Source organism: Siphateles boraxobius, unplaced genomic scaffold, assembly GCF_051911475.1.
Source record: "Siphateles boraxobius isolate OS27281-9 unplaced genomic scaffold, OSU_SipBor_1 25, whole genome shotgun sequence".
Taxonomy (NCBI): domain Eukaryota; kingdom Metazoa; phylum Chordata; class Actinopteri; order Cypriniformes; family Leuciscidae; genus Siphateles; species Siphateles boraxobius.
Genome location: NW_027508866.1, coordinates 21,735,567 through 21,754,588, shown reverse-complemented (window position 1 = coordinate 21,754,588; position 19,022 = coordinate 21,735,567). Strand labels below are relative to the sequence as shown.

Sequence of the window (19,022 nt, the reverse complement as noted above, 5' to 3'; positions counted from 1 at the left end):
ATGAAAGGGAACTCTTTTTGCTTGCTGTATAATGCATAATTTGTCATGTCAAATCAGATTTTGTCCAATCAAATTCTTTTTAGAATAAGTATGTCTCCTCCACGAAAACCACCTGGCACTGACTATCAAGTAAAACATTAATGTATCAGTGATGTAACTACAGCCTATTGGCTATTAAAAGGGGGAGTATCCTTTCAGTATGCCCCACCCAAACATCTTGTTTCAATAGGTATGTCAACGCAAGAAAGAAGCGATTTAATTGGGTCTCTAAAAAGCCTGCTGGGGAAACCTGCCCAGCACTGCACAATGCTAATCTTGTTTCCATTTTTTTTCTGGTCTCTCCTGGAAATGTATATATTCTGACCAACTTGCTTTTGCCTTCTTTCCTAGGAAGTGTGTAGAGAGCTCTGGTGCCTTAGCAAAAGTAATCGCTGTGTCACCAACAGTATCCCCGCCGCAGAAGGAACCCTGTGCCAGACGAGCACCATTGAAAAGGGGGTAAGTCAGTGTGCCATAAGGGAGAAAACGTTATGCAATGGGAAAGGTTATGAAATGGCAGGTAATGGGATACGGACTCCTCATGGCTACGTGTATGGTGTCTGGCCATGCTGGTACTCATTGTACCAGATATGGGAATAAGAAAGCCTATTCCCAGTGTTCACTCATGCAAGCAGCGTTTGGGTCATCAGTTTTCTGCCGGGCCAGGTTAGAGAGACAGTTTTAACAAAGATTAGGGTGGCCATTGTCCTCCCTCGTAGGATGGCTCAAGTGGAAGAATGGAAGAGGACCATGAGCTGTCGATCTTTGTTACCATTCGCTCAATGGATCTATTTACTGCCAAGCTCTTGTGCGTTGTCTTGGACAAGCAGCGAGCCCCAGGTTGAGCCGCTGTTTTTTTTTAGCGGGTGGCGTACTTATGTCTGCCCCTGGCTGGGTCAGCATCAAAGGAATATGAATGTCAGCCATTTCTCACCCAGCGTGTAATGGAGTGGAGGCCCTGCCAGCTCCAGAAAGACGAGAAATAGAAAGGCAGAGAAAAAGGAGTGACCACACATGCTACTGAATGTGCTTTCCACCATCAGCACTGATAATGAATTTGTCACATCGTAAAGAATGGCTGTCGAACACTGCAGGAAGCATAATGCCAAAAAGCCACCCATTATAAGGCAGAATTCATTCTTAATCTGCTACTTAGGACTCTCTTCTCCTTTTTTTCATGTGATGTGACAATTTGAAATAAAAATGTACTCTACTTGCTTTCTTACTAAATTCCCTTATTTATCAGTGCATATTATTTTTTCATTTATAAAAAAAAAAAATTCACAATCTTTTAGTAATAAATGATATATGTAATAGTGATATATAATATACTTTTAGTGTGATACTAGCCAATTAGTCTCACGTAGCCAGACCTTGAGACTGACGGCAGAAGATCTGGACTCTATCACAGCTTTCATTGGCCAAGGACCGCCCAAGATAATAGACCAGCGTGCATCTAATAAATGATTACTTCAGCAACATTGTCAAAGTTAAATGCAATACTGGAGCCATGAACTTCACATACTTTTGAAAATCCTGCATTTAGTTGATCCTAGGAAGCGCTCATTCTCACAGTTTTAAACACTATAGCGATCTTCTTTCTATGAGAGGGTTTGGCATCACGGCATTAGTTTCCCGGCGGACCATTAAAGAACGTAAAACACGTCTCACAGACATTCATCCAACTAGATGACGACTTTAAAAATCGAAAACCTGAAATGTTTACAGTTAAGTGTGCTATAGGCATCAGATGTTCAGCCAAGGGTGCGTCTGAGGCTGAGACTACTAGCCAATAAACCAACCAATAACCATCCATTTTGATTTTATCTGCATCAGCCAACAACCATGTCCACTGGGCAGATTATTAAAAAATGTGTGACTCTTGTATTAGTTCCATAATCTGCTGACTGGCATGTCAAATTATAATAAAAAAATTCTGTATTCAAAAATTGCCCCTTACTGCACATCCCCCATTTTGGCAAGTGTGGCATAAATTACATACCAAAAATAAATAGGTTTCTGCTCACAAGTCATTCCGAATAGACACATAATCAACATATATTTAGAAAGTCAAGACTTGAGAGTTTACAGTTCAAGACTCTGAGAAATTGCTCCAACTGTTATTAAAATGGAGAAGCTATAAGCTCAAACATTAAAAATAAAAATATTAAGAATAACATTTTTAAATGTATAAAAATATGTTTGAACAACAATAATCTGGGGCCGCCGGCGATCTTTGCACGTGAAGGGGTTAAATATAAATGAATACAATTTACAATATGAATCAAAATGAATTATTTTATTTTGTACATTTTAAACATTCAATAATCTGCTGAAAGTCTTGTCAAATTATAACAATTTATATATTCAAAGAGATATTTTTTACTTCAAAATGCTTTACTTTCAAAGCATGCATATGATACAGTACCTTAAAATGATGCTGACGGAGGCAGCTCACTAGGCTTCAGAACAGAGCGTCTGTTAGATAAGACATTCTTTAAGAGGTTATTTTGGACCTGCCTGCTAGTGTCTTAGCACACTACCCTGATTTCAGACACTGGTAGCTGAGGACACAGCCTTTCCCTTGCCAAGTTCTTCCTGTCTGTGAACGAGAGAAATAAATAGAGTCTGAGAACAAGAACAACCATCCAGACAGAGGAAGAGAGTGAGAAAGAGACAGAACTTAACCTACTGACACAGTTGCACAGTGACGACAGTTTCCAGCATCTCCAATCCTTGTCCTCATGTCCCCTGGTTTGAATGGATTATGAGGTCGAGTGTTGAGAAGATTTCACGTAGTCCTGAAGCATTACAATGCCTTGAGTCTGATTTTATTCTGGAGTAGATTCAGATTAGAGACTGAAGGTGAATGCGCTGTTTACACAATACAAGAGATTTCTCTCAAATGGCAGCTGCAGTTAACTTATTGGACATACTAATTACAATCATAACTGTAATAATGAGCAAGGGATGCTCATGGATTAATAATGTCAAAGGAAATGGACCTATAATAGGTACTAATAAAAATACCAGTTTTTTAAACATGTTTTATAGAATATTTCACTCAAAAATGTTGTCATTATTTACTACTTGTATTTCAAGATGCATTTCACCAGATGAACAATGGTAAATGGCATTGGAGTTAATAACATAAGAGTGTCCACAATAAATAAGTGGGGAAAAATCTTAAAACACATATGCCACGTGTTTGTTTTTTTAAATTTACTTAGTATTCATGTTGGTCTCTGATCTGATTTTAAAAAATGTTATTCTATTTTCAAAAAAAGTTAATTATGTTTTATTACTTTTTAAAATGTCATGTTGTGTAACCATGAAGTAAAAAGAATGTTTTTCATATATCTTTAAATAAATATCATTACAATTTTGGAGAATCGCACCACATGATATTTTACAATATTGAACTAACCTTGCCATTTCAAAATATGTGTCTTTATATAAAATATAAAATTTTATCTTTATTATCTATATCTATATCTAAATTTATCTTTATAAAATATCTGTTATTATAAAAGACTCAATTATCTTGATACGCGGCAGCAGTTGTACAGTATCACCTTGACATTTTTAATGTATTTTGAAATTTTTTTTTAGATAGGACAAAAAAATCATGTCATTGACCCATATGTCATATTAATCATGATACACCACATTGCAGAAATGCCATTTCATTAGATTTTGTATTGACATTTTTAGAATTTCTAGACTTTTTCTGTTGAAATGCAGTGTCAATCATAGACACCGATCCCAAAATGGCCAACCACGGTGTAAAATCATGAGATATACTCATTGTTAACAGTCATAACATTAACTGACATTCGGGAACACTTTTTTGTTTTTGTTTTGTTTTTTTACAACGATAAATTTCATTTGAAGTAATTGGTCCGAACCCAGAGTTATTATTATACCCGAATTATTATTATAATTATATATTTTTTTATCTCTGCGCAAGCTTTAAAATCGCAAACCTGTGAAAACGCAGAAGGCGTGCACATGCGCCTTACATGTTTCACTAGTTTACACTTACAAATAAGTTAGATGGAATAAATGGTATGCATATGCATATAACCAGAGTACTCCCCCCGTATTGCTGGTTAGGATGTAACCAGGCGAGTGTGAGGAGACGGGTCGCTGCAGGGATGCTGAAAAACTGTCGAGGAACATTGGTGAGTCAAATGAGTATATATAGGTCTCCACTCATGCTGTTTGGATAGACATGTTGATTACTGATTGTCGACAGCAGGTTGGAATGATGTGATAATTGGATCAATTATTTGAACGTACTCCTCCCGAACTTTGTTAACAAAACATCATTTAGTCTATAGGTATACGTGTTTGAATATATATGTGCGTAGGCGTGTAGTCTTACTTTACAAATTGACTTAAACAAATTACTTGTCTGGCCTTAAAAATGTATAATGAAGAATTATGTATCGCTTCCGTGTAGCCATGTGAACAGGAATTATCCCGACAACATTTATCTGTACAGAGGTAAAGGGAAGGGAAGGAGGCCTTCACAGGGGAGACACTAGTTGACACTTCAGGACTGCGTTGTCGTCGTGTCCAGGCACAGGTCCTTCATCAGATCCAGATACGGCCTGGATCCGGCGGACTGCTGTAAACCTCAGGATAAACAGAGAGACTAATATTAGCGTAGACACCATTCTTCTTATGATGTAATGAGTTCATCAGTAGTTATTTGGAGTGTTCCCGGTTCCGGCTGACCTAATCTATGCAGCCTAACATTACATTATAGAAGTTTATAATGTGTTATGTGTGTACTAGGTCAAAGAGATGTGTTTTTAATCTAGATTTGAACTGACAGAGTGTGTCTGCTTCCTGAACAATGTTAGGAAGACTTTTGCAGAGTTTTGGTGCTAAATAGGAATAGGATCTACCGACAGCAGTCGATTTTGATATTTTAGGTATTATCAATGGGCAGAAATTTGACGTGAAGGACTATAATGCGTCAAGAGCTCGCTCAAGTACTGGGGAGCTAAACCATTTGGTGCTTTGTAAGTAATCAGCAAAATTTTAAAATGTATAGGATGGTTAATAGGGAGCCAATGCAGTGTTGAGAGAACCAGGCTAATATGGTCATACTTCCTGGTTCTGCTAAGAACTCTAGCTGCTGCATTTTGGACCAGCTGTAGTTCGTTTATTAAGCGTGCTGGGCAACCACCCATAAGAGCATTACAATAATCTAGCCTTGATGTCATGAATGCATTAACTAATTGTTCCGCATTTGTCAATGAGAGCATATGACGTAATTTAGATATATTTTTAAAATGGAAGAATGCGGTTTTACAGATACTAGACACGTGACTTTCAAATGAAAGCTTGGTATCAAAGAGCACACTCAGGTTCCTAACCGATGACGAGGACTTGACAGAGCAGCCATCAAGTGTTAGACATTATTCTAGGTTTTTACGTGAGGAAGTTTTTTGTCCAATAATTAGAATCTGTGTTTTTCCAGAGTTAAGTAGTAGGAAATTACTAGTCATCCAGTTTTTTTATATCAGCTATGCATTCCTTTAATTTTGTGAATTGGAAAGTTTCGTCAGGGCATGAAGAAATATAGAGCTGAGTATCATCAGCATAACAGTGAAAACTAATGCCATGCTTCCTAATGATATCTCCCAAGGGTAGCATGAACAGCAATAATCCTAGTACGGTGTCTTGTGGTACTCCACTTGTGATCGATAAGATGTGTCTTCATTCACTGCTGCAAACTGATAACGGTCAGATAAGTGTGATTTAAACCATGCTAGTGCAATTCCACTAATGCCAACGTAATTTTCGAGTCTATTTAAAAGAATGTTGTGGTCAATAGTATCAAATGCAGCACTAAGATTGAGTGACACTAATAGAGAGATACAACCACGATCAGATGATAAGAGCAAATCATTTCTAAATCCTGATTGAAAATCCTCGCAGATACCATTTCTTTCTAAAAAGGAACATAGTTGTGAAGATACTGACTTTTCTAGTATCTTTGACATAAAAAAGGTAGATTCGAGATAGGCCTGTAATTGACTAATTCCGTAGGATCAAGTTGCGCTTTTTTAACAAGCGGTTTAATCATAGCCAGCTTAAAGGTTTTTGGTACTTATCCTAATGACAAAGATAAATTAATGATATTAAGAAGAGGATCTATGACCTTTGGAAGCATCTCTTTCAGTAGCTTAGTCGGTATAGGACATACATGTCTATTTAGATGATTTAACAAGTTTAGAAAATTCTGCCTCTCCTATAGCAATGAATGAATCAAATTTGCCCTCAGGGAGACTACAATGCACTGTCTGATGCAATACTGTAGAAGACGGTTGCATAGTTATAATTTTCTCCCAGATATTATCAATCTTGTAAGTAAAGAAGTTCATAAAGTCATTACTGCTGTGCTGCTTGGAAACATCTGGGGTTGAAGCTTTATTTTTCGTTAATTTATACACTGCTTCAAATAAATATCTAGGGTTTTGATTATCTTCTTCTAATAGGGTTGAAAAATAAGCAGATCTAGCCGTTTTCAAGGCCTCTCTGTACGCAATTGTGCTCTTTTTCCATGAAATGCGCAAAAACTCTAGTTTTGTTTTCTTCCAGTTTCGCTCCATTTTTCTGGCTGCTCTCTTGAGGGCCTGAGTGTGTTCGTTGTACCACGGCAATGGACTATTTTTTTTTAATCTTCTTTAAGCGCAAAGGAGCAACTGTGTCTAAAGTGCTGGAAAAGAGAGAGTCAAAAGTTACTGTCGCAACAAGCCAAGATAGGAACCAGCTGAGAGTGAGGAGTCATGAATAAAGATGTTTATTTTTGGTGTATGTGCACTTGCAAGTTTCCAATAAAAAAAAGAAAGAAAGATGGGGGTTGTGGGTGGTATGGGGTGTGGTCACTCATCGGCAGAAACATAAGTCGCCGCCAATGGTTTCAATAGATTTGAGAGCAATGACAGAGGGGAAAATTTTAGAAGAACTAATTTCTCCATATCTGTGTGTTAGTGGTGTTATCAGGGTGAATGTGTGGCGTTTGGGACATGGCCGCAGAGTGTGGACGGAAGCTGGGGACCTTGGACAACCTGGGGCGAGTGCAGTCGTACCTGCGGTGGTGGCGTCTCCTCGTCCATGCGACATTGTGACAGCCCAGCGTAAGTAGGCAAAGTAAGCCAGAACAAAGCTGAACAGGTCCCTATTTGGTCCATCTCACTACTGCTCACACTAGTCTCATTACTATCTCACCTTTCTGCTCAAAGATGTGCACAATTCAATCTAGATTGATGACACATCTTCGGTTGGGACATAATATTAATATGCGGTTACATTACCATTGTTCTGTGATTTTCTTTATTTAGGGAGGGGGAGGGGGATAGCGAAATCCAGTCATTTCAATAGGAATCCACACAATTTTGAATTTTACTTCAGGGCGAAAGACTTCCATTTGCAAAGTTGTTTGTGTAAATTTGCTGTGTTGGCCAACAGAAAGCTGCTTGATTTGAAAGTGATGTCTGTGTGACTTGTGCTTCATATATCACTACACTATCAATTACCATTTTAGTCATATCCGACTCTTTGTCAATTCTATGGCCATCTCTTTCCATATACGAGAGACTGTCCATGCATTTTCTTGACAATAATTTTTCCCAACCCTCCCCATTACATGGCTTGGGACTCACACACACACACGCATTCACACATACGGGCAATTTAGCATTTTCAATTCACCTATACTGTATGTTTTTGGATTGTGGGGGAAACCGCACTATTGACTATTGACAATAAACAATGGACCTTTTGTGACCGCACCTTTAGCCTTTACTGTTGCAGTTTCAGGTACACTACCAGTCAAGTTTGCAATAATTAATTACAAAATGTTTATTAATTGCTTAATGTAAATAGTTGCATTTATTTGATCAAAATACTGTAAAATTAGTAATATTGTGAAATATTACAATTTAAAAGAACTTTTAAATTTTTCTATTTTAATATATTTAAAATGCAAATAAGAACCAGCATATTAGAATGATTTCTGAAGGATCATGTGACACTGAAGACTGGAGTAATGATACTGAAAATTCAGCTTTGATCACCAAAATAAATTACATTTTATAAAAATATAAAATATATAAATAGAAAACAGTTCTTTTAAATTGTAATAATATTTCAGAATATTACTCTTGCAGTATTTTTGATCAAATAAATGCAGAGCATAAGCGACTTCTTTCAAAAACAATAAAACATTTTTTAATTATAACTGGTAGTGTACTTCAACAGCAGAAAAGGTATAGCAATCCCAGGCACTGTATTAAAAATGTTTTTAATATTTTACTAAAATATTAAATGTTGAGAAAACACTTACTCAATTAGTCAAGCAAATGTAATGATGATTGTTTGTCCAAAATATGTTTTTACTTTTGACTTTTTGGAGTTTTTTTTTATTTTTTCTTGCCGGTTTCTCCATACTTTTTATAGGTAGCCACAGGAGCTCAAAATAGGTTTGGATGTAGATGGAGTTTAGGTTTCATTCCCGGCGGTTGCGGAAATGTCTATCCTCAACACTCTCGCTGCAGACAGTGGTGGGAGTGTGGCCGGTGTAATATGTAACACCTGTGTAAGATGATCAGCCCTTAAAACCTGGCTACCCGAGAGAAAGGAAACCCAAGCACTTCAAGCCAAGCTGCCCTGGAAAGCATTCATTAAGAGCGGCCCTGAGAGAACAGCACAACTAGCCACTCTAGGTGCCAGACAGCACGTAGGGAGGAAGATGGCCAGAATCACCTAAGGCTTGGCAAACCAAATTACGCTGCCCTCAAGGGTTAAAATAACCTGCTGAGAAATGGCCAAACAGCTTAGCTGTTCACTGAGAGAGACCTGGATACATACATCAAGTATTTATAAGGCAATGAGGAAAAAGTGCATACTGCCCTGCTGGTCATAACAACCTGAACAGACACTGGAGATAGTACAAATGTCTTGAGCTCTCTGTCAAACAAACACAAATGGAAACTGCTTTTCATATTTGCTTGTGGGTTGAGGAGTTTTCTGAATTTCCATTTATGGAACTGAAGTCAACCTTGATAGAATACGTGGATACTCGAGGGGCTTATTAGGGGCCCGGTTATTAATTATGGGGATTATTGTTTATAGAATTGGAAATCACTGGCCTGAGGGGCATCTTGCTCTTGAACAATGGAACTCCATGTATGGCTGAAATTGTCACAGTTCTGCAAAAGAGAGGACCCAGACGCAGAATGAGCAGTGGTGATGTTTCATTGACAAGACTGTTGACATGGCACAGCAAGTAGAGTGAGGCAGGACCAGGTAGGATGATGGTGAGGAAGATAAGGCAGGAACACAAGGAACCAGAGACTTGATGATCTCTTCGATGTAGCACCAGTCTTGCTGCCAGGCAGAGGCTCACAGAGCCAGAGGCTTGACGCTTGAGAAACAGCGGTCTAGAGAACACAAGACTCACAATGAACAAGACAAGACACAACAAGAAAAAGCAAGACGACAAGATAATAAATGAAACAAGGGGTAAACTAAAACCTGATGTAAATAACTATGGCTTGATAAACTTAAGAAAAGAAAAGAATAATATTATTTTAATTTCTGATTTTACCTTGAAACATGTAAGATCCAGTTAAACAATATGGTTTGGATATATTTAAAGGTGAAGTGCATTATTATTGTGCTATTGCAAATATATATATATATATATATATATATATATATATATATATATATATATATATATATATATATATAAGCAATGACTGCCTCTAAAGAAACAACTGACATGCATGTAAGTGGGTAAATATAAGAGGATTATTTCAAAGTTTGTTTTGAGTGCCACACTTCCTGCTGCCAGCTGGTGGCGCTATAACAGTTACCCACAATAGCTATATCCATGTAATCAGAAACTATGACTGAATATACAACCCCAATTTTATTTAAATAAGACAATGCACATGGAAGATATGAGACTCTTCCTGTTTCACTTTTTTGCCAGTAAGTTTTTCATACAGTATATCATGGCAACAACATTGAGGATATAAAAAATCTGAGGCAATATAGACCTAGTTTGGTGCAAATCACAGTAAATCATGAATCCTATTTAAAAATTCATAGCTTGCGAAAAAAAAAAAAATCCACATTAAATCCAAAATGGCTAACTCCGTTGGGCGGAGCTAAATATTTTAATTTTGAAAGTTCCTCAGCTTGATGAAAACAACATGTATAGAGTTTGGTAACTGTAGTTAAAATTGACCACACAACAACAGTAAAAAAGGGGGCGCTACAGATGTGTATTACAATATACAGGTCGATTAGTGATTATGGGTGACATCACAAAATGTTATTTTATTGTAGGGGTCAAATAGTTTGACAAATTAAAATTATTTTGGTAAAATTTTGTCAGATGGGTCTCTATATGATGTTTCACACCAAATTTCATATAAATTGATCAAAAAGCCTCAGGGGAGTTTAAAAAGGCATGACTAAGAAATTCGAAATGCCGTTGCCGTTTCTAATTTAAAGATTTTTTAATGATTGTTTTCAAAAAGGTTTACCTGCTATTTCTACTGCCCCAGCAGTGTTTTCACTCTATGTGAAGTCAACCTATGAATGACTTATATTTGTCTTTGCATGTTGAATTGGGATAGATTCTATCTGATAGAAGTATTTTAATGTTGAAAAAAATGACACACATTATCTTTAAACTGATCTGAGATCCGCACAAAAGAGCTAAGTCAATCCAGATCTGAAATATGGCTTTGTGTGTGATCTGATGACCCAATCTGATATGATATATACACTAAACTTTACATTGATTCCTTGTCTCTCATGATGGTACCTCATGAGTTTTTTTTATTATTCAAACTCTTTCAGGCCGACAGGCGGAGGGAAGTACTGTCTCGGAGAGAGGAAGCGCTACAGATCGTGCAACACTGACGTGAGGTTTTTTTGTTGTTTTTTTGGCTGTAATCTGAATGATTTTGATTTATGTTTAGGATTTTTTTAAATATATTTAGAATTACCCAGTATTAGCTGCACAATCCATATATTTTCATTGAAAATGTAAAAAAAAATTACTTTAAAAATGGATTATGGTGAGCAAAAATGTAAAATTCACATCCTCCCCCCACCCAAGGTGGCGTTTTTCTTAAATAAAAATGTTATAATTTTTTTTATATAGCTTTAGTGTTCATGTGTTTTAGCTTTGAGGTTTTCTAGATTCTAGTCTAAATCTAAAAATGACAAAATTCCATTCACAGATATGTGACTTTTCTCTTCTGGTGACTAATGTTGGACTTTTCATTTTCATTTCAAATGCTCTCCAAAATGAGCAGCTAATCATGGTTTTAGGACTGTGACTATTTTACAAAAATGGAAAAAAGGGGCAAGCCTTTCAGTATGTCCCGTCCAGACTTCCTGATTCAAAGGAAACGTCACCACAGGACTTTATGGGGTTTTTAAGGTGAAAATTGAGCTTGTGCGGCATCCTTGCTACCACAAATCTTAAAAATAACAGTTAAGCACAAGTAACGAATGTGTACTTTGGAAAACAAACAGCACCCCCTTGCACTGAAAATGAAAGTGTCTTGTCCAACACAAACATATTGTGGATATGGACTATTGGTGACATTTGGTCAGATTTGGGGAGCTTTAGACAGCGGCCCGGCACTGATTCAGCGCTTATAAAACAACAACCCCATCACAAATGTAATGTAACTGGTTTTTTGACCTCCTAGAATCAAATGAATCTTTTTGAAGGAGACAACCAAGGGTTGAACACCACTCTCTGGCTGTTTATGTGGGGCATTCCAACGTCTGGATTTATTATGGCTGTGGCTTTGAAATTATTAAGTCATTGAGGATATGGCCCCCCTATGGCTCTGGTTCCAGCCACGGCCATTGTTCAGTACCAAGTAAAGGTCTGCTATCATTTGTTCTACTTTTCAAAACAATGAGCTAATCCGCACCCCTTCCCTCACTGCTGATTCCATGATCCGCTAGTTTACATGGAGACTAGGTTTACTAACAATGCTGCGATGGAAAGAGGCCAAGTCAACTTGCATATTAAAGTTTAATTGGCTTTAGGGCAATAATGTTTAAATAAAAATGTGAGTTCATTACACAATGCACATACATTATTTGTTTTGTTTTTTTAGAGAGGGGATTTTTTTGTAATAAAAAGAGGCAAAAAGACATTAGTTTGATTAAAAAAACAGTAAAACAGTAATATTTTATATAGTGAAATATTAAAACACTTAAAAATAACTGTTTTCTATTTGAATATTTATATTTTATATTTATTAATTTATATTTTAAATTGTAATTCATGTGATCAAAGCTGAATATTCAGCATCATTACTACTATATCACATGATCCTTCAGAAATCATTCTAATTTGATGAATTGATATTATTGTCTATGTTGAAAACAGTTGTGTAGCTTCACATTTTTGTGGAATCCGTGATTCATGATTTTCACTCTGGATACTTTGATGAATAGAAAGTTCAAAAGAACGACATTTATTTGCAATAGAAATCTTTTGCACCCATGTAAAAGTCTTTACTGTCACTTTTGATCATTTTTAATACATCCTTGCTGAATAAAAGTATTAATTTCTTTTAATAAAGTTTTAAATGGTAGTATGTGCTATATTCCTGTTACTACTGTCTTGGTTATTGTAACCTCAGTTACCTGATGGAGGGAACAAGACGTGGTGTTGAATGCTGACACCTCAATCAGGGAACAGAAGTTACAATAGTAACCAAGATGTTCCGTATCTATCAGTCACTTCGACGTGGTGTCGAAAGCTAGGAGTCCCTATAGAAAAACGACACAACTGCAGTTACGAGGTGGTCGTAAAACCCCTGTATGCCGGGTAACAAGTGCACTCATGACATCATAACCTACCCTGCGCCCCACGTAAGCCGTGTAGTTTTTTGTACCCATCGGGGACTGAAGGACAGTACTTGCAATGAGAATAGGTCGCTTCAGCCGGACTTCCTTGACCTTTTCTGTTTTTCTGGGAAGCACACCAGTTAGCTAATAGACTCCACTTCAAAGAATAGGCCTGCCTCGTAGAGGGGGCTCTAGTCTGTGTGATGGTGTCTATAACTGTTGGTTACAGCCCACTCAAGTTTTCCACTTCCCATCCAGGGGCCAGATTTGGAGGTTTCAGAGGTGATTTGCCAGGGAGGGCTGTCGTCAGGAGCCTGAGCTCCAAGAACCAAGTCCGGGTAAGCCAGTACGGCACAACCAACAGGACCTGTCCTTTGTCCTCCCTGACTTTGCACAATGTCTGTGCAAGCAGGCTCACTTGGGGAAATGCATATTTGCACAGACCCTGGGGCCAGCTGTGTGCCAGTGCATCCATGCCAAGAGAGGCCTTGGTCAAGGAATACTTCAGAGAGCAATTGGAGCATTCCTGGGAAGCGAACAGATCTACCTGTGTTTCACTGAATCAACTCCAGATCAGCTGTACCACCTGAGGCTCCACTCTCCTTGGAGCATCAATTGCCGTGACAGCATGTCTACTGCACGATTGAGCTAGCCTGGCGGTTTTGTATGAAACCGTTGGCGTGTTGTCTGTCCAGACCAACACGCTCACGGCTTGGATCAATAACTGAAACCTCCACAGGGCCAGCAATACCACCAGCAACTTGAGGCAATTGATATGTCAGCACTAACAAGGTCCTGTCCAGGAACTTGAGGCTGCTCACCTGTTGCATTCAGCTGCCCAGCCCATCTTGGACACATCTGTTTCTATCCCAATATGCTCTGCACTGCCAAGAGATTACTCTTTTCTCAGTTGACCCGAAGTGTGTGTGCCAACCTGAGTGACTTGGCCAACCTGTGTGTGCACAATAGATCTCAAGAGTGAACATGAATCAGCCAGTCGTCGAGATAATTGCGAATGCCCACTTCGCTTAACGAGGCAAGGGCGGCCTCTGAGACTTTTGGGAAGACGTGAGGAGACAGGGACAGCCTAAAAGGTAGGACCTTTTACTAATATGCTTGATCCTCAAAGGCAAACTGAAAAAACGGTCTGTGCCGAGAAAAGGTCTAGACATGAGACATGATGTTGGTGAACGCATGTTAGAATGAGTTTCTGAGTCAATATCTTTAACTGGAGCCTGTGCAAGGCCCGATTCAAAACTCAAATGTCTAGGAATGGTTGTAACCCACCACCTTTCTTCAGTACGATGAAGTAAGGGCTGTAAAAACCCTTCTCCATTTCAGCTGGAGGGACTATCTCTTTTGCGCCCATCACCAATAGGACTCCAACTTCAGCATGCAGGAAAGGGGTGTCTTTTCCTGCCACTGAGGTAAAGAGGACGGCATTGAACCTGGGCAGGCATCTGGCAAACTGAATCGCATAGTCGAGTCTGATTGTCCTGATAAACCAGCGTGACGGGTTGGGAAACTTTAGACAGGCTCCCGAACTCCGCATGAGTGACACCAGAGGAGCAATCGTGTTTGACATATGGTGGGGCGGCGCAGCAGAGCATTGGCCTCCATGTCGGGAAGCTGTGCATCCCAATTCTGTGGCTGTAGGTGTACTGGAACACCTACCTTGCTCTGCAAACCCTAACTGTTTGTATGGAGGGGCTCACCTCCATAACGTCCGGTCTGCAGGCTGTGTGACCTAGAAAGAATGGAGTCTGTTCTTTCTCTGAAAAGGTGGCGAAACAAAAACAAAAGGAAACCAAGGATTCCCCCCCCCCCCCCCCCCCCCCCGGCCCTCCTCCAGGCGGTGCGTTCACGGTCTTCAACCGGATTCAAATAATATCCAAGTGTTTGGATGCCTCATTGAACACAGTTGGTTGTGTTATAAGTTCAAACTACATTCAAACACTCTGAAGCTACTTAAGACGACACCGTTCTCTCTAAACAGACTTTAAAGGCGAACCTGTGATAGACGCTGATGGCGTTCACATGCGCATTAAGAATTGATTCTATAGTTATGTGCGTTTGAATATATGTGCGCAGGTTTGTAATTCCTTACAAACCATGCCTAAACAAACTACTTGTCTTGTCTATAAATTTTGATGCAGAATTTTATTTTATCTGATCACTTTGGGTAGGTACGCGAACCGAAAAATTCCACAACGCTTTATCTGTAGAGTGGTATAGGGATCCTCCATAGGGAGAGGCTAGTTGGCACTTCAGCACTGCATTGTCATCAGGTCCAGGCGAAAGTCCTTCATCAGATCTGGAAACGGCCTGGATCCGGCAGGCTGCCGGAAAACGTCGGGATAAACAAAGACACTAAAATCAGCGTAGATGCCATTCTTCTTAAGATGTAACGAGTACATCAGGATTTAAGGGAAGTGTTCCCAGTTCCGGCTGACCTAATCTAAGCAGCCTAATATTGAATTATAGAAGTCTATAGAGTGTTATGTGAATGCTAGGTCAAAGAGATGTGTTTTTAGTCTAGCTTTGAACTGACAGACTGTGTCTGGTTCCCGGACAATGTTAGGAAGATTGTTCCAAAGTTTTGGTGCTAAATAGGAAAAGGATCTACCGCCAGCAGTCGATTTAGATATTCTAGGTATTATCAACTGGCCGGAGTTTTGAGATCGCAATAGACGTGAAGGACTATAATGCGTTAAGAGCTCGCTCAAGTACTGGGGAGCTAAACCATTTAGTGCTTTGTAAGTAATCAGCAATATTTTAAAATTTATACGATGTTTAATAGGGAGCCAATGCATTGTTGACAGAACCGGAATAATATGGTCGTACTTCCTGGTTCTGGTAAGAACTCTAGCTGCTGCGTTTTGAACTAGCTGTAGTTTGTTTATTAAGCGTGCAGGGCAACCACCCAGTAGAACATTACATTAATCTAGCCTTGATGTCATGAACGCATGAACTAGTTGTTCCGCATTTGTCAATGAGAGCATATGACGTAATTTAGATAGATTTTTAAGATGGAAAAATGCGGTTTTACAGACACTAGATACGTGACTTTCAAATGAAAGATTGGTATCAAAGAGCACATCCAGGTTCCTAACTGACGACGAAGACTTAACAGAGCAGCCATCAAGTGTTAGACGGTATTCTAGGTTATTACGTGTGGAAGTTTTTTGTCCAATAATTAGAATCTCTGTTTTTTCAGAATTTAGTAGTAGGAAATTACTAGTCATCCAATTTTTGATATCAACTATGCATTCCGATAATTTTGTGAATTGGTGAGTTTCGTTAGGTTTGGAAGAAATATAGAGCTGAGTATCATCAGCATAACAGTGAAAGCTAATTCCATGTTTCCTAATGATATCTCCTAAAGGTAGCATGTACAGAGTGAACAGCAGCGGTCCTAGTACTGAGCCTTGTGGTACGCCATACTGAACTTGTGATCGATAAGACATCTCTTCATTTACTGCTACAAACTTATAGCGGTCAGAAAAATATGATTTAAACCATGCTAATGCAATTCCACTAATGCCAACATAGTTTTCTAGTCTATTTAAGAGAATGTTTTGGTCAATGGTGTCAAATGCAGCACTAAGATCAAGTAACACTAATAGAGAGATACAACCACGATCGGATGATAAGAGCAAATCATTTGTGACTCTAATGAGAGCTGTCTCAGTGCTATGGTGCGGTCTAAATCCTGACTGGAAATCCTCGCAGATACCATTTCTTTCAAGAAAGGAACACAGTTGTGAGGATACTGCCTTTTCTAGTATCTTTGACAGAAAAGGTAGATTTGAGATCGGCCTGTAATTGACTAATTCTGTAGGATCAAGTTGCGTTTTGTTTAACAAGCGGTTTAATCATAGCCAGCTTAAAGGTTTTTGGTACGTATCCTAGAGACAAAGACGAATTAATGATGTTAAGAAGAGGATCTATGACTTCTGGAAGCATCTCTTTCAGTAGTTTAGTCGGTATAGGGTCTAACATACATGTTGTGGATTTAGATGAATTAACGAGTTTGCAAAATTCTTCCTTTCCTATGGCAACAAATGAATCAAATTTTACCTCAGGGAGACTATAATGCACTCCCTGTTGTGATGCTGTAGTAGACGGTTGCATAGTTATAATTTTGTCCCTATTATTATCAATCTTATAAGTGAAGAAGTTCATAAAGTCATTACTGCTGTTTCTTGGAAACTTCTGGGCTTGAAGCTTTCTTTTTCGTTAGTGTAGCCACTTTTCAAATAAATACCTTGGATTATGTTTATTTTCTTTTAATAGGGTTGAAAAATAAGCAGATCTAGCAGCTTTTAAAGCCTCTCTGTAAGCAATCGAGCTCTCCTTCCATGAAATCCGAAATACCTCTAGTTTTGTTTTCTTCCAGTTGCGCTCCATTTTTCTGGCTGCTCTCTTAAGGGCCCGGGTGTGCTCATTGTACCACGGCATTGGACTATTTTCTTTAATCTTTTTTAAGCGCAACGGAGCAACTGTGTCTAAAGTGCTGGAAAGGAGAGAGTTAAAAGTTTCTGTTGCAATATCAAGTTCTTCTAAGCTATCTGGGATGCTGAGACGATGAAACTGATTTGGAAGATTATTGATAAAGCAATCTTTAGTGGCACAAGTGATAGGTCTAACATACTTGTAACACGGAGTTGGCTTTGCAGCCTTGGCTAAATGTAATTTACATGAGACTAGATAATGATCTGAGATGTCGTCGCTCTGCTGCAGAATTTCAACAGCATCAACATTGATTCCATGTGATAATATTAGATCTAGAGTATGATTACGACAATGAGTAGGTCCTGACACGTGTTGTCTAACTCCAATAGAGTTAAGAATGTCTTTAAATGCCAATCCCATTGCATCTTTTCCATTATCTACATGTATATTAAAATCACCAACAATTAGTACTTTATCTGCAGTCAATACTAATTCTGATATAAAGTCAGCAAATTCTTTGATAAAATCTTTATGGTGCCCTGGTGGCCTGTATACAGTTGCCAGCAGAATTCTCAAACTTGATTTATCGTTTACATTATATATTTTTACATTAAGCACCAACACTTCAAAAGAAGTATATTTAAAACTAGATTTTTTAGTGGTTTTGAAAATATTACTATAAATTACAGCAACACCTCCCCCTTCCTCCAGGCGAGGTTCATGTTTATAACAGTAATCATCGGGGGTGGACTCATTTAAAGTAATGTAATTGTCTGGTTTTAGCCAGGTTTCTGTCATACACAGCACATCTAGGTTATAATCTGAAATCATATCATTAACTATGAGCGCTTTTGAAGTAAGGGATCGAATATTCAGCAACCCAAGCTTTATCGTTTGCTCATCTGTATTATATCTAATTTTTATTTGTTGAATATCAATTACATTTTTAACCTTAGATCGGTTTGGATGTTTTTTGGATTTCCAAATTCGGGGAACAGACACAGTCTCTATATGATGATGTCTAGGTGAAAGAGGCTCTATGTGATGGGATTTATCTGACCTTGGTGACGCGAGGCCGCTAGCAGACGGTCGGTTTAGCAAGTTTGTCTGCTTCCTGACCTGAACCCCAGATTGTCATGTTTTGTCTCTAAGACTATGAGCCAAATTACTAGAGAGAAGAGCAGCACCATCCCAGGAGGGATTAATACCATCTCTTTTCAACAGGTCAGGTTTGCCCCAAAAAATTTTCCAATTGTCTATGAATTCTATATTATTTTGCGGACACCACTTAGACAGCCAGCCATTGAGTGATGACAATCTGCTAACTATCTCATCACTCCTTCGAACAGGAAGGGGGCCAGAGAATATACAGTGCCTGACATCGTACTTGCGAGTTCAAACACCTCTTTAATATTAATTTGGGTGATCTCCGACTGGCGGAGTCGAACATCATTAGTGCCGACCAGTGCCGACCATCATTTTCATCACCAGTGACTGCTGGGAATCTCTGACACTATTTAAAATTGTTCAGTGTATGATTTGTAATTGAATAAAATTAAAGTATTATAAATACTTTGTAAGATAATATAATATACATGAGAGTACCATCT

General features: G+C 38.5%; 2 protein-coding genes across 2 annotated transcripts in view; one reads left to right on the top strand and one right to left on the bottom strand.

Moving 5' to 3' along the window:
• Positions 1-19,022, bottom strand: part of kiaa1958 (KIAA1958 ortholog) — a 269,067-nt gene that overhangs the window by 14,037 nt on the left and 236,008 nt on the right. The window lies entirely within an intron of this gene.
• The window catches only part of adamts6 (ADAM metallopeptidase with thrombospondin type 1 motif, 6), a 96,538-nt gene that overhangs the window by 46,117 nt on the left and 31,399 nt on the right, over positions 1-19,022 (top strand). Inside the window, exons 12-14 of the mRNA XM_077243170.1 lie at positions 391-498; positions 7,051-7,196; positions 10,936-10,999. Coding sequence (XP_077099285.1) covers positions 391-498; positions 7,051-7,196; positions 10,936-10,999 — 318 coding nt within the window. The remainder of the gene's footprint in view (positions 1-390; positions 499-7,050; positions 7,197-10,935; positions 11,000-19,022) is intronic.